Raw genomic sequence first — 26,009 nt, 5'->3', positions numbered from 1 at the left:
CAGTATATACACAATACAGAATATTGTTATGCCTTTAAAAAATGTGGTAGATTACATATATTAACAAGGTGAAATGTCCAAGTGACAAGCTGATGAAGAAAACAGGATACAAAGCACTATTAGTGTGAATCTGGTTTTATAAAACATTTAAAAGGAGAGAAAAACACAAAAGTCTGGAAAGACACGGAGCACCCATGTTACTCATAGTTATCAGGACACAAGAACATGGGATCAGAACAGTTTTCTTTCTATCTCTCAATAGCTTGTACTGAATTAGCAGGGAAAACAGATCTCATTTTGATAAAAAAATAAGAGCTATAATAATTAAAAAAAAATAAAAGCTTTGCTCTGTGTCAGTTACCCGATAATGATCTCCTCTTTCTCCTAAGAGGATAAGTGTCCCATTCAACGGGTTCCCAAAGGCCAGAGATAAGTTTCCACTCACTCTGGAACCAGAGTGCTCCAGAAAAGTAAAAGGAACGTAACTGACTTCAGAGAAGGAAAACCAGGCTGAGTGTATGCGCTGGAGACTTAACAAGCCCCAGCCAAAAGCACCTCGGAGATTTCTGACAGACAGAAACTCACCGTGACCACAAAAGGAGCCCAGGCCGAGAAGCCCACCCAAGGTTAGAGAGCTAGTAAGTAGGAGTAAATGGGACAAAGACAGGTGTCTTTGGTCCCTCACCCTGCACTCTTCTGGTGACTTAATGCCACATGGGCCTGACCCCACACTGTTTCACTACACTTGGGTACAGCTCTGTCTACCCAAGGAGGAGAAACTGAATTCAAGTGAAAGAAACAACTCCTAGTCAAAATCTCCTAGAAGCCGCTCCCTCACCCACTGCCACGTGCTGGGTGAATGAGCTAACGGGCTTTCAAGGGTCATGCTCACTATTCTGAGAGCTGGTATCCCCTAGCTGGCTAGCCAGGCCCGCAGCCCCCCAGGGCCCCTGCCCAGCTCCATCTCCTTCTGCTTCCTCAACCTGCGAGGGTGGCAGCCACACCCAAACAAAAAGGAAAAAAGGATAGCCTCTTCCACTCCCCCTGCTCATTGACACCCCCACCCCAAGTGTCCTATTCCTATTCTGTCTCTAGGGAGAAACCACCCGCCAGATGGTTTCACAGTGGGGTGCTGGGCACTAGCTGGATCTTGACAAGAGGCAGAAAAATACTAATACAAAACGGAGGCTCTTGGAGGGAAGAGCTTGGAACATCAGAAAACGTAAAATGAAATGAAAACGCCTAAAACAGAGCAGAAAGGAGAAGAGCACAAAAGCACACTGCAGCAGCCTTGAGCCCGGCCCGGCCCCCCAAAATCCCTGCTTACCATGTGGACCTTCTCATGTACTGCTTCCAGGCGTCGCTGCCCGACTCCCGGCCACCGCCGGTGTGCTTCTCTCCTCCTAGAGAAACACAAACACAGCTCGCACCCCAGCTCTGCGCTGCTCCCCTCTGCGTGGGCTCCCACTCAGTGTCACTGAGGTGAGGACCCCGAAAGGAGACGGGGCGGGTCGGGGGTGGGACCGGAGCAGCTCCTGCCCTTTTTACATTTAGCCCACAGTCTCCTTTGCAAACAAATAAGTAAAAGATAGAGACCAAAATAAACATGAAAATCCGAGGGAAAATGGAAGGAATTAAGAGGAAACAGAAACGTGTCAGGCATCAGGAGAAAACCTTTAAAACAACCTTATCATTAGGCCAAGGTGTTAAGAATAGAACCTGTGAACAGTGGAAATGTTTTTATTCTCTCATTTATGCTTCTCTACATGTAATTTTCTACAACGTACATAAACTGCTTTTATAATAAGACATTTTAAATGTTAAATTAATATCCTTAGAGAGGCTGTAAGATGATAGTGACTCCATGAAACAAGAAAGGCATAATTTTTAAAAGTGTGCCATCAAAGCCCAAGAAATAAGTTTTAATGTTGTTTTTAATAAGAGTGGAGGGATAAGAAAAATCTGATGAAATTTCCCATGTAAAAAACAAAGAAATTAAATGAGGGAAAAGGTAACAAGATCAGACAATCGATTTTTTAAGAGCTAACATTTAAATAATAGGAGCTCCAGAAATTAAAATAGAGAAATTCAAAGGGAAAAAAAATTGTCAAAGAAACACGACCAAAGCAGAATCAGAACTGGAAACACCATGAGGCCCAATATTCCACGGCCAATCACTGGCCACTGAGTGTCCAACATTGAGGCATATTCCTGTGAAATTTCAGAACGTCAGACATAACGAGTAAATAGTAGAACCCATATTTTTTGAAATGGGAAAAAAGATCAGAAACCACAGTGGATTGGGCTTTTCAACCACAATACTAGAAACCAGAAGACAAATGGGTAATTAGTTTCAAAGGTCTGAGGAAAAACTCTTACAAAGCTGCAGAAAGGGGCAGCAGGGCTCCCCGCAATGCTGCTGGCGTCCGGGACCGGGCCACTACACAGTTCCCCGCACCCACAGGAAACGTTCCCTAAGCGCTTGGGTGTCTCACTGGGCCCGAACTGTTTTTGCACAAACAATGTGGTTTGTGTTAAACACCCGCTTTCCTTCTGCTCCGCTGAGGATGCCTCTGTGACCCGCCCCCAGTAAAAACGTTTGGTGCGGAGTCCTTAACGAGCTTTCCTGGTGGACTACACTTGTCCCAATCTGTGACGCCACTGGAGAAGACTCTTAGAAGCTTGTCCCCGGTTTCCCCTGGACCTCACCCCCCCACTAGTGCCCTATCACTTAGAGGAAACGGAGAGAAAACTGAAGAAGCTTAGTCTAGCACAGCAGAGGGTCAATACATAATGTCTCAGGTTGTGAAAAAGTGCAGTTAAAGCACATTATTTAGAAAAATTAAAGTAAATTCAGAGGTAAACTACTTTTTTCATTTAGTAAGAATCTCAAAGTATTTGTGTCTGGGAAAGGAGGAGGAAAGTGGGGGCAGAACTGCTTTTTCCACTGTAAGACTTTTTTTAAAAAATTAACCGTGAGGGCTGAAATGGAGAGGAGTCCATGGGAAAGAGAAGGCACAGCTGGACACAGGGATTAAAGGGCTAAGGAGGACAGACACAGACACATTCGGGCCACTAAATAGTGGAGGGCGAGAGCGGAGGGCTGAACTGAAAGCAGAAACCTTCTGTCCCATGTGCACATTGGAGAGTAATTACAGCGCTCAGTCTAAAGAGATGAAAGAATGCCCCTAATTACTTAAACTTTTACAAGTATTAACAAATGTCTGTTTTGCTTCTTTATATATTTAAAGGCAATCTGTTGCTACCATGTTTTGGATTACTTTTTAATTGAATTTATTGGAGTGACATTAGTTAATAAAATTATACATAGTACATCATCTGTATATTGTATGATCATTTTCAATAAGTAAAACAATAGATGATTGTTGGGAAGATTTTTTTTTACTTATTGCTATTACTAAGTTTAAGCACTAAGAACTCAAAGCATAAAGACAAAATAGAAACAGGGCTCAGTGAAGAGAAACAACTTAGTATTTTATCTAAAATGAAAGATAATGTTTAACATCTACTATGCCCACTTTGCCAATAAAATTCAGAATTTGGGGGGTGAATTTTTCTGACTTTAAAACAAGGGTTCTTAATCTGTTCTGGGGTCTTGAACCCTCTCCCCAGAAAACAGATGCCACCCTTTCAGGGTCCACACACCTCAGGTAAGGGCCCTGCTCCAGTGTGGTCCTGCCTCTGAGAATGAAAGGAAGGACCCTGGACAGGACTCTGAACATGGAGCACAGGCTTCCTCAAGAAGGTTAGACCAGATAAGGCGACTATTTCAGTTTCCTGGCTACTACTGCTTTCCTCTACTGCCTGTTATGAGCTGAATTGTCTCAACTACTCTTCCTTGCCTACCCCATGACTATGTTCAAGGCCTACCCTCCAACAGCTCAGAATGTAGCTGTATTTGGCAATAGGGTCCTTAAGTAGGTAATTATGGTTAAATGAAGTCATAAAGTCAGGGCCTTCGGCCAATAGGACTGGTGTCCCTATAATAGGAAGAGACACCAAGGATGTCTGCACAGAAAAAAGACGAGGTGAGGACTCTGGAGGAACTTGGCCATCTGCAAGCCAGGAAGAGAGGCCTCAGGAGAAAGCAAACTTGTCAACACCTTGATCTTAGACTTAGACCTCCAACCTCCAGAACTGTGAGAAAAATAATTTTGTTTGTTTAAGCCACCGCCCTGTGGTACTTGGTTATGGCAGCCCTAGCAGACTAACACACTGCCCAACATGGAAAACAAAAAAACAATTCTCTACGTACCAAAGGCACCTCCGATCTCAGCCCCGCTCGTTGGAATATTGACGTTCACAATGCCACAGTCCGATCCTTTTGGTCTGTGGATAAAACGGGGGGCATGGTGAGAGCAACGCATGGGAAAGTATAAAACAAAATCCAAACAAAACCTCTAAAACTCTCAATGCTGAAAAATGGATTTTCAAGCATGATGGTTCCATTTTCTTTTTTTAAAAGTCCCTCACCACACAAATCAGACTTACACAGGCTACACAGACTTAAATAAACAGTTATACCCAAGCCAGCGGAAGATTCTGCCCAAGTCCTTGGTAAAGATGCTACTTGAAAGCCCCTGCTTGACTTCATTATTCCACGCAAAGACTTCGTCTTCATTCTGAAAGGGCAGACGTTAGAAGCTGTTACACGACACGGTGTTCAGGTCAAAGTTACAAACATTACACTCATTTCATGAGATGTGCTGGTATAATTTTAGGGCAAAACAAGGCAACTACGGGGTCAACATACGAGTAACTCTGTTTCACTGACAGTGTTTTTGTGGGGTTTTCTCCCTAATTGTGCTTTAAGAAATGAAGATCTTCCATTCTTGCAGTACATTCTTCTACTCAAGCTATTATATATAATAGCTAATACTTCTTCAGCTCTCATCAGGCGCACTGCCCTGAGCACTTAGCATGCATTCGGTTAGGTAATGCTCACCCTATGGCACAGGTTTTCTATTACCCCCAATTTACAGATTAGGCAAAGCCGGCAGAGAGAGGCTAAATTATCTGCCCGAGAGCTCAGTCACACAAAACACACGCTGCAAAACATCTAGTCACCCTAGATTTAAAAATATACGTTCATGTAGTTACAACAAGGCGTGATTCTCATCATCCTTTGACTGTTAATCACGATCAAACCCTGAATGAGTCTCTAAATATTTTCTGGCACGGCGAGGCCCTGTCCCAGGCCAGGGAAGAAGACCCTCTAGTTACCTTCCTCTGTTAAAACCTCCACAGCCCATCTGTCCTCTAACACAGATTGTAACTGCAGACCTTTAGGCTGCCCTCTATCTTCCCATTTTGTCTGCTGAAACTTCGCTCTCAGACTATCAAACTATCTCGTTCTTCTGCGCAAAAGCCCCATGTTTGGCGCACACAGCTCAGAACCAGGTGATACGGGAAATGAGGGCCGCCTTCTCCATAAACGGCAGCACAGGTTCCCTGCTCACCCGGCTTCCCAGGCAGCCGGCCTGGCATGCTCTGTCGTTTGAACTGTGCATCCCATCATATTTTAGCCATAACCGCCAACTTTATATTAACCAAAATGGCTTTCTAATACCTAAGGGCAAATCGAGTGGAATTTAATACACCCTCATTTTCTCCTGGTCTTCTCGTTTGTTTCAACATGAAACTAGAGAAAAGAGAGACAGAACCCATCTTTACCGTGAATTTAAAGACGTAAAGAATCGGAGCAAAAGTCTCTGTGTGTGCAATGGATGCGTTGTGGGCGAGACCTGTCACAATGGTCGGTTCTACGTAGTTCCCAGGGCGATCCATAACCTGCAGTAGAGAGAAGAAATAAAGACAATGAAAGCGTGTTGTATCCCAGTACTTGTGGTCAGAGGACAGTGTTTGCCTATACTTGTGACAAAAGCCAACACCAGAATTGTTTCTGCCAAATAACTTCCCATTGTGAACATTAACTTCCTCCACCTCCTATTTGGCTCTAACGTGGTCAGAGAAAAATAGGAAAGACAGGGATCAAGGATGGAGAGCTATGCCGTTTGTTACAACCACGTAGCATTGAAAAAAGTCACAGTGATGATTGTAAAATGTATATAACTTTAAGATAGGAAATCCATACCCACTGTGTATACAATCAATTACACTGTACCCCCCACCCCTAAATTCATATGTTGAAACCTTAACCCCATTGTGACTGAATTTGGAGACAGGGCCTTTAAGGAGGTAGCAGAAGTGAAATGAGGTCACATGGGTGGGGACCTAATCACATAGAACTGATGTCCCACTGAGAGGAAGAGACACCAGAGACCTCCTGTCTCCACGCGGAGGAAAGGCCGAGTGAGGGCACTCTGTGCCAGACAGAGGCCCCACCAGAATCCAACCCTGCCCCACCTTGATTTTCAGACTTCCAATCCCCACAGCTGTGAGAAAAATATTACATTTCTGTTGTTTTAGCTGCACAGTCTATGATCTTTTATTATGATAACCATAGCAAACTAATACACATTATACAAAAATTAAAAGCTCCAAAAGGATATAATGTAGGCACTCCTAACCAACCTCTAAGTAACCAAATTACTAGTTCATGTCCACTTATCACCTAGTGCCTACTTCTCCTTCCGTACCATACCAATGCCCACAGCCAGCTGCTCTGGCTGCTGGCAGACCCTCCTAGTGCCTGTAATTCTGTGCTCGCCCTTTGAGCTGCACGTTTACCAAGAGTCAACAGTCCTTACTCCAGATCCTGGGCATGGCAGCTATATTTGTTATTGTAATGCTGTGCTGTGTTGCAAAACTTAAATAAATATTATACAAAGGGAAAAAAAGAGCTATTTCCACAAAAATTAAGTTGAATGTTTCAGAAAATAACAAAAGTAAAAAATAGATATATAAATATTCATACACACGCTGTCCAATGAAATGTGGGGGTGTCGGTGGTTAAGATGACTAGAGAGGAGTCTTCTCTCAGCTTCACAAGAAACTCAGTTCTCAGTGAATTTTGAAGAAACTGAAACTAGCTTGTCAACAATAAATTACTGGTACAGCTGCTGCAAGGACAAAGACGAATTCCTACCACACCTGAAGAAAATGCTTCGACTCCACCCAAAGAATCAAATGTAGTTATCTGTGTTAAATTAAAATGGTTTTGGTGTGTATTTTTTGATTCCCTGTCTTATTTGACCTATTAAATACCCATTACATACAAATTCTAACTAGTCTGAATACAAAGTCTTCTACATATTCCTAGAGACTCAATTCAAAGGCAACCATGGCTAAAATTGCGTGTCCTTCCAGAATTTTTCCATGCAGTTTACGTTGTCATTCTTCAAAACATGTGTTTCCCCCTTACATAGGGAGGAGAGAAGAAAGACACCAGTTGGGGACCTGCACCAATTTGCCCAGAGCCCTGCTTGGGCCCAGAAGGTTCATTACCTTGCCGCCATAGACCACTGTGCCTCCTTCTTTCTTTGCTGCCTCTACTGCTCCAAGGAACATGCTCACTGCCTGTTTGGTGTGTAGTGGCCCATAGAGAACATTAGCTGGAGAGAAAAAGGAATATTCCTCATTTTACCCTAAGTAGCATCATTTTATTATTATAACAGCTTTCCCAATGAACAGACCAACCCCTCCAGGAAGCCCTTCAGTTTAGAACGGGAGTCTGTGACCTTCTGTAAAGGGACAGACAGCAAATGTGTAATGCTCTGCATGACATCTGTGGTCCCTCACAATCACTCAACTTGGCCACTGTGGTGTGAAAGCAGCCACAGAAGATAGGTAAACGAGTGGGCGTGGCCATGTGCTGATAAACTTTCTTACAGAAACAAGCGGCAGGCCAAATTTGTCAACCCTGATTTAGATCCATTCATCAGAGTGCCACATTAAAGACACAGCACCTGTTCACTCACTGCAGCGGGATCACTCGCTAAGAACTTCGCAGGCTCAGCAGCTGGTGTGCAATTTACAGGGGAAGACTTACGTCGCCCTACGTATGGCTGCCAGGAAGCAGAGCAGAAAGGTTACCTGGGGCAAAGGGAAGGAGAGAGACCTAGACAGGTCTCGGGGAGGAGGTGGCCTTGCAGCAGGAAGCCTGGGGTGGGAAGAGCTGGGTGAGGAGCATTTCCAGCAGTGAGAGCAGCGGGACAGAGCCTGCGAGCCCTGGAGCACGGAAGGTTGGAAAAGCTGGCACTCAGGGAGCACTGGGGCAAAGGTAGGTAAGAGGGGAGGCACAGAGGCCAGATCACACAGATTGTGAGCCTGCTAGAGAAGGAGTAAAAAATCTTGATTTATAGCTGAAAAGAAAAGAAAGTCGCTGGAGTATTTAAAGTAGGACAGGGAATTATCTAATCTCATTGCACTTTAAAATATCACTCTGGTCACTGTAGAAGGCAGAAGTGAAAGAAGGAAAATCAGTCTGGTGACTCTTGCAGCCTTCCACGAGAGAGGAGGGCGATGGCTTGGACGAGGGTAGTAACAGTGAAGAGAGAAAAACTCGCCAAATTCACCCAATCTCAGCATCATCACCAAACCCACCCCCCAGCCCACGTCGTCACTCAAGATCCTAACCCAGAGGCAGACACGTCCCCTTAAGTGTCCTATTCCCCACTTTGTATGCCCGGACTCCTCTCAGGGAAGGGGGAAGATCATAAACACTGGTAACACCAGCTATCACAAAGGAGCGCGTCTGAAATCAACCGGATACTCACAGTCCCATGGGTTCCCGACTCGGACCTGTGCATAGGCCTTCTTCAGTCTACTCACAACTTCGTCGTGGATGCTTTCATGTAAAAACTAAGAGAAAAAGAAACACACATGGGAATAGTCAAATAAATGTGCACATCTGTTAACAATGTACAATTTTTCTTAGTGATATTGATTTATAGTTCATATAACTTTGAACTATTATGATCTCTAAAACATGCAAATAGAAGTATGTTTATTTTTTAACTATATAATCTCTAATTTAAATTTAACTACATGAAGATAATTTTCTCTAGGTGGATATTAGAATAAACTCATAAGACAAGTTTTTTTATTGATTATGCTACTATAGTTGTCCCAATATTTCCGCTTTTACCCCGCTCCACAGCACCCCCACTCCCTCGGGCAATCCCCCACCACTGTTCATGTTCATGGGTCGTGTATGTAAGTTCTTAGGCTACTCCACTTCCCCTACTGTACTTTACATCCTCATGGCCATTCTGTAACTACACATTTGTACTTCTTATTCCCCTCACCTCTCCACCCATTCCCCCACAGCCCTACCCATCTGACAACCATCAAAACCCTCTCCGTATTCATGATTCTGTCTGTTCTTCTTGCTCTGTTTGTTTTTTGGATTCAATTGTTGGTATGCATTTATTGCCATGTTATTGTCTATACTTTTGATCTTTTTCTTAAATCAGTGCCTTTAACATTTCATATAATAATGGTTTGGTGATGATGAACTAACTCCTTTAGTTTTTTTCTTGTCTGGGAAGTTCTTTACCTGCCCTTCCATTCTAAATGGTATCTTTGCTGGGTGGAGCCATCTTGGCTGTAGGTCTCTGTTTTTACAACTTTGAATATTTGTCAGTCCCTTCTAGCCTGCTGAGTTTGTTTTGAGAAATCAGTTGACAGTCTTATGGGAACTCCCTTGTAGGTAATTAACTGCTTTTCTCTTGCTGCTTTTAATGTTCTCCCTTTAGCTTTAACCTTTGGCATTAAAATTATGTGTCTTGGAGTAGGCCTCTTTGCATCCATCTTTTTTAGGACTCCCTGTGCTTCCTAAACTTGCATGTTTATTTCCTTCACCAACTTAGGGAAATTTTCTCACTATTTTGTCAAATAGATTTCCAATTTCTTGCTCTTTCTCTTCTCCTTCTGCCCTCCTATGATGTGAATGTTGGATGTATTGAAGTTGTCCCAGAGGTTGCTTACACTATCCTCGTTTTATTCTCTTTTCTTCTTGTTCTAGTTGGTTGTTTTTTGCTTCCCTATGTTCTCAATCATTGATTTCATTCTTGGCTTCACCCACTCTACTCGTGTTTGCCTGGAAATTATTCATTTCAGTTAGTGTAGCCTTCATTTCTGACTGGCTTCTTTTATGCTGTTGAGGTCCTCCCTAAGATCCTTGAGCATCCTTATAACCAGTGTTTTGAACTCTGCATCTCATAGATTGCTTATCTTCATTTTGTTTAGCATTTTTTCTAGATTTTTGATCTGTTCTTTCATTTGGATCATGTTTCTTCAGCTCCTTATTTTGGCAGCCTCCCTGTGTTAGTCTCTGTGTATTAGGTAGAGCTGCTCTGCCTCCATGGTAGTGTGGCCTAATGTAGTAGGTGTCCTGTAGGGTCCAGTGGCACAGCTGCCCTATTATCCAAGCTGGGTACTCAAGGTGCGCCCTTCATATGGGCTGAGTTGAACCTTGATTGCTGTTGGCAGGTCAGTGGGAGGGATGTACCCAGGCCAGTCAGGTACAAGGACTGGCTGTGATCATTGACCACCACGCTTTGCCCTTCTTGGAAGACCAGCTGTGCAGGGACAAGGTGATGGTGCTCCAATGCGGTCCACTGGGTACAGAGGCTCTGGGATTTCACGGGTGTTACAAGCCAAGGTCAGCCACCCCTGTGTTTTACCCAGGGTCACCCTGCCTGGGCTATAAGGCAAGATGAGATGGCTGCTGCTACTTGTGCTGGGCTTGGAGATTCACAGGCAAAGCCAAGCTATGAATCTAGGTTGGCTACTGCTAGTGCTTGGGCCTGGAGCCACTTACCAAGAGGTATGGGAGCTGGGGGCTCGATGAGGCAGGCTGTGGCCTTTTTCAGGGGATTTAGGGTGTTGTGGAGCATGAAAGAAGACTCCATTCATATGAAAAAGTCACAGTTAACAGTCTGGACGGACCCGTAAGTTGGGTGGGCCCATATGTTGGGTTCAACAGTCTCTGGGGATCTCCAAGGTGGGAAAAATGGTGTTAGCCAGTTGATGGAGTCTCAGATATGGCACCTGCCCGCTGGCTCTGTGGCTGTTGGGAGGGAGGGCTCAGAAATGGGACAACAGTCTCTGACCACCATTCTCTGGGAGAAAGCTGTCCCTCAGCTCTCGCCTTGATACCAGACACTCCAATTCCTCCCTGGTGCCTTTCAAGCTGCTACCCAGGGCTGGAGCTCAGAGGGAGTGAGTCTGAATAAGTCTGTGTACGGGTTTTCTGTTTTGTTTTTTGCTTTTGCAGTGTGTATGGGTTTTTTAAGGGGAACTGTTTGGGACTCCAGAAGTTTTTATCAACAGCTCAATCCCCACTGATTTTTGCAGCCAGGATTTACTGGGTCTTATCTTCCTGGCGCTGGAACCCTGGGCTGAGGGCCTTGTGTAGGGCTGGAACTCCTCACTCCTGTTCTGTCCCTCCTGGATTTTATCCACCACACGTGGATGTGGGACCAGCCAGTTTCTTGTCTCTACCCCTCCTACCAGTCTGGATGGATGTGGTTTCTTTAACTCTGTAATTGTCGGACTTCCATTCAACTTGATTTCTGACAGTTCTGAGTGATGGTTGGTCTATATTTTAGCTGCAACTTTGATGTGGTTGTGTGAAGAGATGAGCCGTGTTTACCTATGCTGCCATCTTGACTGGAAGTCCAAAACAAGTATTTATCATGTCTGTAAGAACCTATTTGGGTAAGCTTCACAAATCAATTATGCCCGTTTTCTTTCTAGAGCATTCAACACCTTACGAAGCAGAAAACCTCGAGCACAACTATCCCACACTATAACTGTGTGAGTCATGGTGAATACACACCACCAGGATCTGGTCAGCCTACCTCGGCTGCTGTGTAACCACATGCTCATAACCTCAAGCCAACTAGGTCTCTAGAGTGAGGCCTTAATCAGGTGAGGACATGCATTGGACTCATTCTGGGTAGGAGGTGAGCTCTATGCTCTGTTCCTGGTGGTGGAGGTGAATTTGTCAAGCCATCTGTTCTCTGAGTTGGTCTCCATGTGGCGAATGCATCATCATTAGGAGAACCAGTTATGAGAAGATCTGCAGTACTGCAGTGGATTTTTCTGCCTGCTCCTTTACTGTTTCTATGGAAATCGATCTTGGGCAATGGCTAATAAAATGGTCTAATTCTTAACACTACATATAAAACATGGATATGTGTATTTGCTCTAAGACACAAAAGAAAAGTTGGCTGAATAGAGAAATGCTTCTTTCATGTCATTTTATATTTGCCATGTAATTGTGATTATAGTCATTTTTAAAGAATACATTTTCTTCTTAGCATTACTGTAACAAATGTTTAAGGTAAATAAACTTAATAAATTATAAATTATGAACTCTGCATCTTAGTTTTTTGTGACAACTTCAACAGAGTAATGTTAAAAAAAGGAAATACTCATTTGTAGTAAAATGCAGGAAAAAATAAATATAAAATGTGATGGGAAAAGTAAAGATTAATTCCATATATCTTTTACCTTACTTTCATTAACTTAAATTATGCCAACCTTATGAAGAATTTGTTCTCACTCACTGTGGATGACAGTAAAACCCAAAGCCAACTCCATCTGTAATTCAATCGCGAATGGCTTTTTTAATTAAACAGAAAGAAAACTCAACACTAATCACTTCAAACTAGCAAACGTAGACGAATTTTGTGCCTAACTGAAACCTGTCTGGCTACAGCACCCACAGGTTTTCCGTACCGTGAGAGCCATGAAAGTCAAGGCCATATCTGACACAAACCTGAATCCAGCCACGTCTGAGTGTGGATTAACTGTCCCAAGCCCTATACATGCCGAAACTAAACAACCTCTTATCATTATCAACAGAGGAAAAACAACACACAGAGTCATTGCTTTTCAGTGAGCCCTGTCACATCAAGTCAAATCTGAGACTTGATTACTAGGCCAGAAAGCAAAACCTTTAAATGTTTCTATTTAAAATTATTTTTAAAAAAACACAAAAACCCAAGGCTGTCTACCTTTCAGCTGACAGTTTTCGAATTTTTCCAACTATTTAGCTTGTTTTAATCTGTAAGTGACATTGGACTTTGTTCATATTGATCTGGGTGAGGGACTGAAAGTGGCCTCACCTCCCAGTCCAAGTCCAACCAATCAGAGCGAATCCCTGGCTGACTGGCAACATGTGCGATGAGCAGAGAATAGGGCCTCACATTTGCCGACCACATCTAGAAAGTCCACGTTTCTAACAATGCTTCCATGACCCCTCCCGACACAATTTGTTAAAAAGTGGTGATCGAAGTGCAGGACAAGCCCACGTGACTATGCAGACACACTCACCAGGCGCCTCGCAGTGGTACACCTCTGGCCGGCCGTCCCCACGGACGCGAAGAGAGCGGAAGGAACGACGAGGCTGAGGTCCGCATCATCAAAAGCTTAGAGAAGCACAAACACACACCCATCAGTGTCGTGAAGTAGGCAGACAAGGCACTTGCTAACTGCTATAAATGATGCCTTTCCTACAGGACTTGCAGTAACAGTATCAGAATGATCCCTATAAAACAAACATGTTCACACGGCAGAGGCCACTTCCACCCAGAGAAAATTACATGAGAACAGAGCCCTATAGTCTTTATCCAAGTTCAGATGTACACGGAGGCTCTCGCTCCTCTGACCTCCGCATCTTTCATTTCTGTTTCTCATACTGAGTAAGCCTCTTCTGCAGCCTCATTGCAGTCCCTTCTCCAAGACCTCATCCTTTCTGACAGTTTTACTTGCCTCCAGTCTGAACCCCAGGCCCATGTTGACGCCAGCTTCCCTGGGCCTATAGAGAAAGTAACGGGAGGCTTCTGATTATCATCACCATCAGACTCACTCTCTAACATCCATATCCTCACCTGCATCAGTCCATGCCTTTAAATGCCTCTTGCTGCCCCTCTATAGGAGTGTTTCCAAGCCTGCCAAACCCCTCAAGCTCTTTACTCCTCCACCAGATTACCCTATCCCACTTAGGAAAAAACCTCAAAGAGATTGCCCACAAAGGGCCCTTTTCTGCTTCCTCTGTTACTCGGAAGAGATCAATGCAAAACCAAATTTCTCTTTACTTGGGTCCATTCGTTCCTCCACTTCTTCTGCCTTCAGAAGAAAAAACTAGCATAGTCTTTGCAAAGTTAACCCTTCTGTCATATTACTAGTAATTCCTTCCTTCTTATCCCTCAGAGAAACTTACAGACACGATTCCCTCTTACATCGTCAATTATCCCTTTTCCAGTCTAACAGCATTCTCAGACTGACTTGATGGCTAAGAAGGTGGTTTGTGCAACCAAAAAGATCAGGGCTCTTGTCCACTTCCATCACTTTTTAGTTGTATTATTTTACCTTTTGAAGTCTCAATTTCCTCACCCATAAAGTGGGATAATAATGCCTGGAGTACTGATGGGGGATAGTAAGGAGTTAAGGAGAGAGCTGTGCTCTGGGGTCCGATCGCCAAGATATAGGTGCTGTTTCTATCACCTGCTGGCCCATCACGTTAGGCACGTAATCACTAAGCCTCAGAGCGGAAACTTCAAATGAGATTAATCATGGTATCTCCCTCATGGGATTATTGTGGGGATTAAATGAAACAAAACACATGAAACAGCAGAGCACAGCACCTAGCAAATAACCAGTGCTTACTATGTGCTAACGGTATTTTTTAACTCTCATTTTAACTAGATTAGAAGTTCATCTCGAACAAACCCTTTGCCATATGCTTTTTAAACTCTATGTACCACAAATATACAAGCATTTAAACACAACGATGGCAATACACAAATTAGTAAATTTTGCTTTCTATCACAAAATCCATGCTTTTAAAAAGTCTCAAACCACTGACTTTATAATATAATATAAAGTCTCAAACCACTGACTTTATAATATAATATAAAGTCATTATATTATCCACTTATATTGTTAGACTATTTCCTTTTGTGCCAAATAATTAAAAAACAGAATACCAAAGTCTACACATAAATGATTAAAACGCTTTAAGGAAGCACTCCTCAGTTATAAAAGCATTAAATATTCCACTAAAGACAAACTAGTGTTTTTGAAATCCAGTGTAATCAACAAGTCACATACTTACTCATTCTAGAGACACATGCGACCAGTTTTCAGAAAACGGGAGAAGGAAAAACAAGAAACAAGGCCACGTTAGGAAGTCTCACCCACAGGTTCTAAGCCTGGGTTCATTTTCCAAACATGAACACGTTTCCTTCCTATTTATCTCTGTCTTCAAACCATTGTGTCCTGTCTCACGAGTAAAATGCTTAAACCTGTGAGTGAGGCCCTGGCACAAACACAGGACAGAGGAGTTCCTGCACAAGGTATATATATTCAGGACAACTGCTGAAGATGTTCTGAATGGGAAACAAAATGAAAACAAAGGGCAGCCTTACCAATAATGGCATTATTTCCTCCAAGTTCTAACAAACTTCTCCCTTTAAAAACATAAACACAAATGAATGCCTATTTTAGTATTTAACGCACAAGATAAATGGCCTCAAACCATAACCTATCCCAATTATGTTTTAATTTGTTTCCTGATTTAAAACACAGCATGAACATTGAATCAACATCAATTTCCTGGTTTCATTAATTGGACTGTGGTTGTATGACAGAATGTACTTGTTGTTAGGAAATACACTGAAACATTTAGTGGTAAAGGAACACAAGGTCTTCAACGTTCTCCACATGGTTCAAAATTAATATGCAACCACAATGTACATGCATGTGTGTTCCTGGAGAAAACGATAAAATGGGGCAAAATGGAAGCATTGGTGAATCTGCTCAACAAGCGTACAGAAATTACTTGTGTATGTTATAACTCTTCTCTAAGTTTGATGTGATGTCCAAAAAACCCCAGGTTAGAGTAAGTGCTATGTTTTCCACTATGGAAAACTACATGACAATTTTCCAAGAGATTAAACACAGAATTATCACATGGTCAATCTAGCAATTCAACTTCTGGGTATATAACCGCAAGTAAAATCAGGAATTCAAACAGATAGTTGTACACCTGTGTTCACAACAGCATTATTTATAATGACTAAATGACAGAAGCAACCCAAGTGTCCAACTGAGGGATGAATGGATAAAAAATACATGGCATATATATAAAATTTAACCTTTAAAAGAATAGAAATTCTGACACATGCTAAAACAAGGCATTATGTTAAGTGACATAAGCCAGTCACAAAAGACAAATATTGTCTGATTCTAGTTATATGAGATTCCTAGAATAGTCAAACCCATTCACTCAAAAAGTAGAATAGTCCGATGGTTGCCAAGGGGTTGGGGGAAGGCAGAAACGGGGAATGAGTTTGTTTGTTTGTTTGTTCCTGGCCTGAGGACATTCCTTCATTGCTTTTAAAGAGAGAGGAAGGGAGAGAGATAAACATCCACGTGAGAGGAGCATTCATCAGCTACCTCCCAAACATGCCTGGACTGGGCATTGAACCCACAGCCCAGGTACGTGCCCTGACCGGGAATCAAACATGCAACCCCTTGGCTATAGGATGACTCTCCAACCACCTGAGCCACACCAGCCAGGAGTTAGCTTTTAATTGGCACAGGGTTTCAGTTGAGAAGACAAAAAAAATTCTGGAGATGGAGGTTGTTGATGTTTGTATAACAATGTAAATATGCTTAATGCCATATAACGGTACACTTAAAAATGGTTAAAATGGTAAATGTCATGTTTTATATATTTTATCACAATAAAAAACAGTTTAAAATCTATGTGCTCATTGTAGACATTTATTTTTTTAGCCCTGTCTGGTGTGGCTCAGTGAATTGAGTGCCAGCCTGCGAACCAAAAGGTCACCGGTTTGATTCCCAGTCAGGGCACATGCCTGGGTTGCAGGCCAGGTTCTCAGTAAGGTGTACACAAGAGGCAACCTCACACTGATGTTTCTCTCCCTCTCTTTCTCCTTCCTTTCCCCTCTTTCTAAAAATAAATAAATAAAATCTAAAAAAAAAAGAAAATTATTTTTTTAAAGAGCAAAATGTATCAAGCAGAAAAAACCTATGACCTAAAGGTCACCATGAAATCTTTCTATATACTTTGTTATAGTGCCTTCCAATCTTTTTTCCTAGGCATTTATATTTAGTTGAGATCACACTACTAATTACCTTTGTTTTCTGATTAATATGTTATACCTTCTCCTTAAAATTATTATGAGCCATTTTCTTGAAAAATCACTCCACAGTATCCATCATGATGATATACCAAATTTTATTTAGTTACTTCTCTAGTGTTGAATTTAGATTGCTGAATATCTACCTCATACCTACTTAGGTCAGGGCCAAAGGGCACGAATAGAAAGGCTACTACACATATGGCCAACTTACATTCCAGGCAAGTCACAGAGCCTTCCCTGAATGCCATTCCAACCTTACACCCCCCAGCACAAAGACTTAAAATACATTTTTTCCAAGGTCATAAAATAATAATCCAAGGTCATAAAAACTTATTCCTGTGCTTTCTTCTACAAGTTTTACAGTTCTGATCATATTTTGGTCTTTGCTACGTTCTGAGTTAGTTTGTGTGCCGGGTGAGGTAAGGGTCCAACCCCGTTAGTTTTTGCCCACTAAGTGAGGTGTTCGAGGTCCAACTTCACACAGAGTTATGTTGGACACAGAGATATTGAGTTGACTTAGCATCATTTACTAAAATCACCATTTTTTTCCTCATTGAAATGTCTCAGCACCCTTATCAAAATCAATTGGTCAAAACGATAAGAGTTTATTTCTGAACTGTTAATTCTATTGGATTGCCCTTTATGCCTATCCGTATGCCGGCACCACACGGTCTTCACCAGTGCGGTTGTAGTTAAGTTTTGAAATCGGATAGTGTGCGTCCTTCAACTTTGTTCCTCTTTCCCAATTTTATTTTGGGTATTTAGGGTTCTTTGCATTCGCATGTGATTTTAGGATCAGCTCATCAGTTTCTACAGAGAAGCTATCTGACACCGAGAAAGGGATTGCATCCATTCAGTAGGACACTTGTACAATGTTGACCTTGGGCAGTAACAATATTTACTTTTCAAAAAAGTGAAAATAGGGTGATTTTATTTTTATTTAAGTCTTTTATTTTTTTCAACGATGCTTTATAGCACCCTGTGTGAGAGACTTATAAATCTTCTGTTGAATTTACTCTTTTTTTCTTTTTGATGTTATTATATGGATGTTTTTCATTTTCCGATTGTTCACTGTTAATGTAATTGATTTTGGTTTATTGATCGTATCTTCTTGCTGACCTTATTAACTCTAATAGTTTTTTGTAAACTTGCTTTTTAAAAGCAATGCCCAAAATGCAAAAGGGCTGGCAGATTTCCTAGTCAAGTCCTGCCTTGTTGAAGTCTTTATTCATGACAGTCAAAACCTGACAGTCGGTATTAGCCTTAAAAATCTTTTTTAATCATTCATAAAGTAGAGCATACAAAGCTATATTTATATAAATGAGAGAACACATTTAAATCTTCTATTCCACATTCACTATAGGTCCTATACTCAGTGATTGTTTAAATTGTGGGTTTTCTTTTTTTGAATTTGCCAAATAGATCTGATATAGAATCTGATAAATACATTTGATATGATACTACTATAGTCATTTAGAAAGAAAATGACATCCTTTTCCAAAGTATGCTATTTCAATTTATGATTGCCCTAATATTAACCCACTAATAACTGTACCCTTCTTTTTCTTGGACACTCAAATAAACATGGCTGGTATCTCTATGGGGGGAAAAAGAACTTTCAGATTTCACATCCGTACCTCCAAGGGAATTAAAATCCTGATTAGAAAGCCAACACTTACCAAACCTCTCCTGCACCATAAGGGCCACCTGCTTTCCCACCTGAGTGCTCCCAGTGAAGGACAGCAGGTTCACTCGCTCATCTTTGGCCATTGCAGTGCTACGAGGCAACAGACAATGTCACTCGAGCAGAGAAACCCAGAAATGGTGCCACTTAATGGTACCGGCCAGAAAGCTCTGACTTGGACCCTCGGAAAGGCAAAGTTACAAGAGAACATGGGAAGGTCTCCTTGAAAATGAACTAGATTTTCACAAGTAGAACCATATAACAGAATAGGTTAACCTCTTCTGTGAGCTCTCTATGAACAGAAACCATTGTTAAGGAAGAAAGTCCTTCCTGTACTGAGTGGGTGAAGACAATGTGACCTTAACGTTTCTTTGAGGAGCATCCCAGTTATCCTGCAGACTCTTAAACTACTAATTCCTTTCAGAATTGAACATCTAAAAAAGTGCAAGGATATATCCCAAGTATCCCTCATGGAAGATGATTTATAAATTTAGGCTGTGCTAGGATTTCTAGACACTAATGGTTTGAACCTCTTTGCTCACAGTCGGTGCTTCGAACGCTTGGTGTGGGCCAAGCAGGGTGGCCACGGCATCAGTCTAATATAGGCATGAAGAGCTTGATGAATTCACCCACGCAGGCTTCCCCAGGCTCAGCCCAGCAAACATGGGCACTGACACCCAAGGCAACTGTTTTCTTTTCTAATGCACGGCTACATACTAGTGCAATTACTTCAGCTACTCGAAGGTCAAAGCCAAGGACTGGATGCCCAGAAAGCAAAAAAAGAGTTGGTGGAAGGATAGAGTACTCATGTTGTCAATGACATTTAGAGAATACACCATATATATTTTTCACTTATTAAAAAAAAGTAACTAACTGCTCATTTTGGACGTCACTCAGTAAGAAGACTAGTACAAAAGAAGTGACAGAGGAATACTAACATTTAAGCCATACCAGTAGAAGTTATAAGACTTGACCTCAAGGACTTCCGGTCAAGATGGTGGCATAGGCAGACATGGCTCACCTCTTCACACAACTACATCGAAATTTAGAACAACCGTCATTCAGAACCATCAGAAATAGAGTTCAGTGGAAGTCTGACAACTACAGTTAAAAAAAATCACACCCATCCAGACTGGTAGGAGGGTACAGATATGGTACAGCTAGTCTGACACCCACAAGTGGTGGATAAAAATTTGAGCCCTGGCTGGTGTGGCTCAGTATATTGAGTGCTGGCCTGCAAACCAAAGGTTCACTGGTTCAATTCCCAGCCAGGGCACATGCCTGGGTTGCCGGCCAGGCCCCTAGTAGCAGGTGCGTAAGAAGCAACCACACATTGATGTTTCTCTCCCTCTTCCTCCCCACACCAAAATAAACAAAATCTTTAAAAAAATAAAAATAAAAATTCAGGAGGGATATCTCCAGAGCAAGGAGTCCCAGCTCCACACCAGGACCCCCACACCCCAGGGTTCCAGTGCCAGAAAGGTAAGTCCCTAACAATTTCTGACTGCAAAAACCAGAAGGGATTAAGTGAGCAGAAGAAACTTCTGGAGTCCCAAGCAGTTCCTCTTAAAGAACTGACACATGGACCCATTTACTCAGACTCACTCCCTCTGACCTCCAGCACTGGGGTAGCAGCTTGAAAGGCACCAGTGACAGACAGGGAGCAACTGAAGTGTCTGGCGTTAAGGGGAGCAGAGGCCATTGTTTCTTTTGTAAACACCTTTTCCTCAGAGCCCCAGAGCCGGCAAGCTGGTGCCATATCTGACACTCCATCAACATGGCTCACACTGTTTGACCACCTTGGAGAACCCCAGAGACTCTGCTCCACCCAGCTTTGGGGCCCACCCAAGCTGCTTTCCACATAAATGATTTGTCTTGGCTGCACAACTTCCTAAATCCTCTCCAACACGCCACAGCTGGCCTGAGGGAGCCCAAGGCCTGGCACAGCAGCAGCCAGCCTAGATTCACAGCTTGGCTTCACCTGGGAATCTCCAAGACAAGCACAAGTAGCAGCCATCTCAGATGGCTTTATAGCCCTGGGCAGAGCACATGTGGGGGGTGACCTTGGCTTGCAACACCAGGCCGGCACACCCAGTGGACAGCTACAGATCACGTCAGAGCACCACCATCCTGCCCCTGCACAGCTGATCTTCCATAGAAGGCAAAGGGCGGTGGTCAGTAGCCATAGCCAGTCCTTGCAGCTGGCCAGCCAGGCTAAATCCCTACCATTGACCTGTCAACAGCAATCAAGACTCAACTACAAAGGACGATGTGCTAAGTCCACACTACAGGTGCACCTCGAGTAACCCATGTTGGGTGATGGGGAGGCTGTGCCACTGGACCCTACAGGACACCTACTACATTAGGCCACACTACCAAGACATGAAGGCAAAAACAGCTCTACCTAATACATAAAAACGAATACAGGGAGGCTGCCAAAATAAGGAGACAAAGAAACATAGCCCAAATGAAAGAACAGATAAAAAATCTAGAAGAAATACTAAACAAAATGAAGATAAGCAATCTATGAGATGCAGAGTTCAAAACACTGGTTATAAGGATGCTCAAGGAACTTAGTGAGGACCTCAACAGCATAAAAAAATCCAGTCAGACATGAAGGCTACACTAACTGAAATAAAGAACAATTTCCAGGCAAACAAGAGTAGAGCAGGTGAAGCCAAGAATGAAATCAATGATTAGGAACATAGGGAAGCAAAAAACAACCAACCAGAACAACAAGAAAGAAAAGAGAATCCAAAAACATGAGGATAGTGTAAGCAACCTCTGGGACAACTTCAATATGTTCAACATTCACATCATAGGAGGGCAGAAGAAGAAGGGAAGGAACAAGAAATTGGAAGTCTATTTGGAAAATAATCAAAGAAAACTTCCCTCATTTGGAGAAAGAAAGAGACATACAAGTCCAGGAAGCAGAGAGTTCCAAAGAAGACGGATGCAAACAGGCCCACTCCAAGATACATCATTATTAAAATGCCAAAGGTTGAAGATACAGTGAGAATCTTAAAAGCAGCAAGAAAAATGAAATTAGTTACCTACGGGGCAGTTCCCATTAGACTGTCAGCTGATTTCTCAAAAGAAACTCAGCAGGCTTGAAGGGACTGACAAGAAATATTCAAAGTCATGAAAAGCAAGGACCTACAGCCAAGATTGCTTTACCCAGCAAAGCTATCATTTAGAACCAAAGGGCAGATAGTTTCCCAGACAAAAAAAAAACAAAACAAAACTAAAGGAGTCCACCACCACCACCAAACCATTATTATATGAAATGTTAAAGAGGCTTATTTAAGAAGATTAAAACTATGAATAGTAACATGCAAATATATATTTAACAACAATTAAATCTAGCCCTGGCTGGTGTGGCTCAGTGGACTGAGCACTGGCCTGTGAACCAAAAGGACACTGGTTCGATTCCCAATCAGGGCACATGCCTGGGTCGCAGGCCAGGTCCGCATTGGGGTTGCGCGAGAGGCAGCCACACATTGATACTTCTTTCTCTCTCCCTTATCCTCTGTCTAAAAATAAATAAATAAAAATAAAAAAATAAGAATTAAATCTAAAAAACTAAGCAAACAAGAAAAAAAGAGACAGAATCATGGATACAGCGAGCATTTTGATGGTTGCCAGATGGGTGTGGGGGAATGGGTGAAGAAGTGAGGGGATTAAGAGGTACAAATAGGGACTAAATGGCAATAAAAGGAAATATAATGAAGATTATATATTTTAAAAAATAATACTACTACTAAATAAAAACAAAAAAAAGAAGTACAAATAGGCAGTTCTAGAATAGCCACGGGATGTATAGCAGAGGAAATGGAGTAGCCGAAAAACCTGTGCGCATGACCCACGGACGTAACAGTGGTTGAGGGACTGCCTAAGTGAGTGAGGGGTGCTGGGTGGAGGGGAACAATGGAAAAAAAATCAGGAAAACTGTAATAGCATAATCAATAAAATATAATTTTTTAAAAGATTTTATCTATTTATCTTTAGAGGGAAAAGGAGGGAGAGAGGGAGAGAAATGTCAATGCATGGTTGCCTCTTGTGATTCCCCCGCTGGGAACTGGCCTGCAACCCAGGCATGTGCCCTGACTGGGAATTGAACTGCGGTTGTTTGGTTCGCAGGCCTGCGCTCAATCCACTGAGCTACACCAGCCAAGGCAAAATATTTTTTTTTAAAAAAGGACCTCTATGAAACCTCACCTAATCAAAGTCTAAGCCGGCAATAACCTCTTTCATCATGGTTCTGAGCAGTTATATAGTCAGTTCCAGTTTAAAAAGAGGCTGTGACATTATGCTAAGTGAAAGAAGCCAGACACAAAGACCACATGCTGTATGATTTGATTTTATGAAATGTCCCAAATATGCATATACGTGGAAACAGAAAGTAGTTTAGTGATTGCTAGGGAGAGGGGAACAGGAAGTGGCTGCCAATAGTTACGAGGTTTCTTTTGGGGCCCCCGACCCCAAAATGTTTTGAAATAAGACAACAGTGATGATTGTACAACAATGAATATTCTAAAAACAACTGAACTGCATATTTTTAAAGAGGTAATTTTACAGTATGTGAATTATATGGTGGTTTTTTAAAACAATAAATTTCAATAAAGAAGCTGTATCCCCAGGGTTCCCTTTTCTGGTCAGCACTTCAGTTGCAATTAGGCTTAGTTATTCTAGTAAAGACGACTCTAGCCAATCAACCTGGGGCCCTTGCAGAGAAAGTATTCCCCATCACTGACCTACCCGATGTCCGCTCCACCACAAGTCAAGGAACAAATTGCACCGGGCAGCTTGTTGTCCTCCAGAACCTTGGCTATTATCCTAGAAAGGAAAAACAATTACTACTAAGTAAGGGAGCAGTTTCATTTCTTAGGGTTTCTAAACAACTAGGAATAAATCCCAACCATCAACTTTCCAGTTTCAACTCCCTCTCCCTCCCCTCAAACATCCAGGACTGGGTTTCTCCTCGTAAAACAGATATGAGGTTTTCAAACACTTAAAAGATTCCCCAAGAGAATCTTGAAAAGAAATATTTAAAAACCAAAACAAAACAGCCCCAACTGGTGTAGCTCAGTGGATTGAGCAAGGGCCTGCCAACCAAAGGATCCCCAGTTTGATTCCCAGTCCAGGTGCATGCCTGGGTTGCAGGCCAGGTCCCTGGTCAGGGGCACAGGAGAGGCAACCACACACTGATGTTTCTCTCCCTCCCTCTCTTCCTCCCTCCCTTCCCCTCTCTCCAAAAATAAAATCTTTTAAAAAATTCATTTTCCTTTTAAAAAATCCAAAATAAACCAAAGACATAAAGCAATGGTCAGGTGGTTCAAGTGATCATTGTCTTCAAGTATTTTCTGCCAAACTATGAGAACGTATCTGATTCAAATTCAACATAGTTGACTGATCACAGAGCATTTTTTTTTTGGTCTCTCACTATGACTCTGTTAAAATGATGGTAAAGAAATTTTTTAAAATAGTAAGAAATAAAACCTAGAAAGATGAAAAATTAAAAGGGCATCCCCATCAGCCAAAAAAGAGGACTCAACACATCTCTGCCAAGCAGAGCCAGCTAAGGAAGTGCTCCGAGATGAACGTGGAAAGAGGTCCCCAAACCTAGAGCAGGTCCTGAGGAGATACAGCAGAGGGCGCTGGACCTGCCTGCAAAACCATAAGGAGGTTCAGGACTCGTGTCCACTGGCTTCACGTCACACCTTTCCTAGTCTCGTCCAGGTTAAAACACTGCGGACAAGCACAGCTTTTTTCCTAAACTTACACTGTCAGTTAAAAGGATAAACACAGGGCAATGCTGATTAAATCTTGTTTCAAGTTCTAAAAATGGCTCCAGTAATTGTTTTCTCTGAAACAGGGGTCTTCACCGTGAGATTCCTGAGGAGCATGGGCCTGAACAGAGCAAAGATTCTTGACATCAACTTGCTGGCTACCTTCTAACTGGTTTAGTTTAAATATCAAAAAAGATCAAAATCCTATACCCACTTCCATAAAAAAAAGATACCACTGGGAATGCAAGTAAATACTCAGACTGTCCCCCCCCAAAATGTCCTTTATAGACGAACACCCTGACTTCACTTGTTATATAGAAAGCAACACACAAACAAAACAACGAACTCACGGACACTAACAGAAGTGTCCAGAGGGCCAGGGGTTGGGGGAGGATGAAGAGGGTAAACGGGGTCAACTTATGGTGACGAAGGCAGTCTAGACTTTGGGTGGTGAGTACACAATGCAATACACAGGTGACATATTGTAGAATTGTGTGAGAGAACTGCTTGTGATTATTTGGAGTTTTCTTCTAATAAATGTACTTCATTGGGGGAAAAAGAAACATATAATGTTATTAACTGAAGTCATCCCCATAAACTTAATAAAAAATGTCCTTTGTAGTGGTTTTCTTTTCCCCATCCAAGCTAGGAATCCACATTACAGCTCTCTTGTCTGAGACCAGGTGCCAAGTCGTACAATTCCTCCCAGGGACTTAAGGTGTATATCCTAGCCACACAAGTAAACTGGTTGCCCTTGATAGGTACAGATTCTCTTTGCAGCCATGAGTAAAGATGAACAAAACCCTTTCCCCATAATGCATGAGAATCTAACCTTAGTTTAACTTTCTGGTTTTGTTCCCCAGGCCACCTGATGAATGTCAGAGTGTCAACAACGCTACCTACACAGACAACACAGCTTCTCGTAAGAACGACCCCTGACTGGCCAACCACATCTGGACCAGGATAACTACCAGAGAATGATAAATAGGAACTTCACACTTTGTGGCCTTCTCTGAGTGCAGTGACTCTTGGAGCTGTGTGTCCCTTATAGGCGACTGAACGCTCTACCAGTGGGATTATTACAAGGTGTCCTAGCTCCGATGGGGCCTTAGGCTATAAGTCAGGGCAACCCCCACTCCAGTCCGTTGTAGATCTCATCCCCTACCTCTGTGCAAACTGCTACAAAAAATAAATAAGTAAAAGAAATACCTAACGCTATCCTCCTGGCACACTAGACTGTCCAACAGAGGGGGATGACACGTGACCTCTGTTCATCTTACGAGACTGAATGTTCAGTTAAATTTAAGAAATCCCCTTGAATATGGCAGCTTCCTTGCTGAATAATGGCAAAATTTAGCATAATTTTAGTTAATTGTCTTCCATTTCAAAGTAAGATAATATCTTTGCCCTGGTTGGTGTGTTTCAATG

At 42.4% G+C, this 26,009-nt stretch overlaps 1 protein-coding gene across 1 annotated transcript in view; it reads right to left on the bottom strand.

Annotated features, from left to right (window-relative positions):
• ALDH7A1 (aldehyde dehydrogenase 7 family member A1) overlaps positions 1 to 26,009 on the bottom strand; it is a 43,549-nt gene that overhangs the window by 305 nt on the left and 17,235 nt on the right. Inside the window, exons 8-17 of the mRNA XM_037028597.1 lie at positions 23,551 to 23,628; positions 18,788 to 18,885; positions 15,366 to 15,407; positions 13,270 to 13,364; positions 8,700 to 8,784; positions 7,429 to 7,535; positions 5,695 to 5,811; positions 4,546 to 4,643; positions 4,277 to 4,350; positions 1,328 to 1,403 (exon numbers count right to left, since the gene is read on the bottom strand). Of these exons, the coding sequence (XP_036884492.1) occupies positions 1,328 to 1,403; positions 4,277 to 4,350; positions 4,546 to 4,643; positions 5,695 to 5,811; positions 7,429 to 7,535; positions 8,700 to 8,784; positions 13,270 to 13,364; positions 15,366 to 15,407; positions 18,788 to 18,885; positions 23,551 to 23,628 (870 nt within the window). The remainder of the gene's footprint in view (positions 1 to 1,327; positions 1,404 to 4,276; positions 4,351 to 4,545; positions 4,644 to 5,694; positions 5,812 to 7,428; positions 7,536 to 8,699; positions 8,785 to 13,269; positions 13,365 to 15,365; positions 15,408 to 18,787; positions 18,886 to 23,550; positions 23,629 to 26,009) is intronic.

Source organism: Sturnira hondurensis, unplaced genomic scaffold (genome assembly GCF_014824575.4).
Source record: "Sturnira hondurensis isolate 20B ecotype Veracruz unplaced genomic scaffold, ASM1482457v3 Scaffold0001509, whole genome shotgun sequence".
Taxonomy (NCBI): Eukaryota; Metazoa; Chordata; class Mammalia; order Chiroptera; family Phyllostomidae; genus Sturnira; species Sturnira hondurensis.
This window is presented reverse-complemented; position numbering and strand designations above follow the sequence as displayed.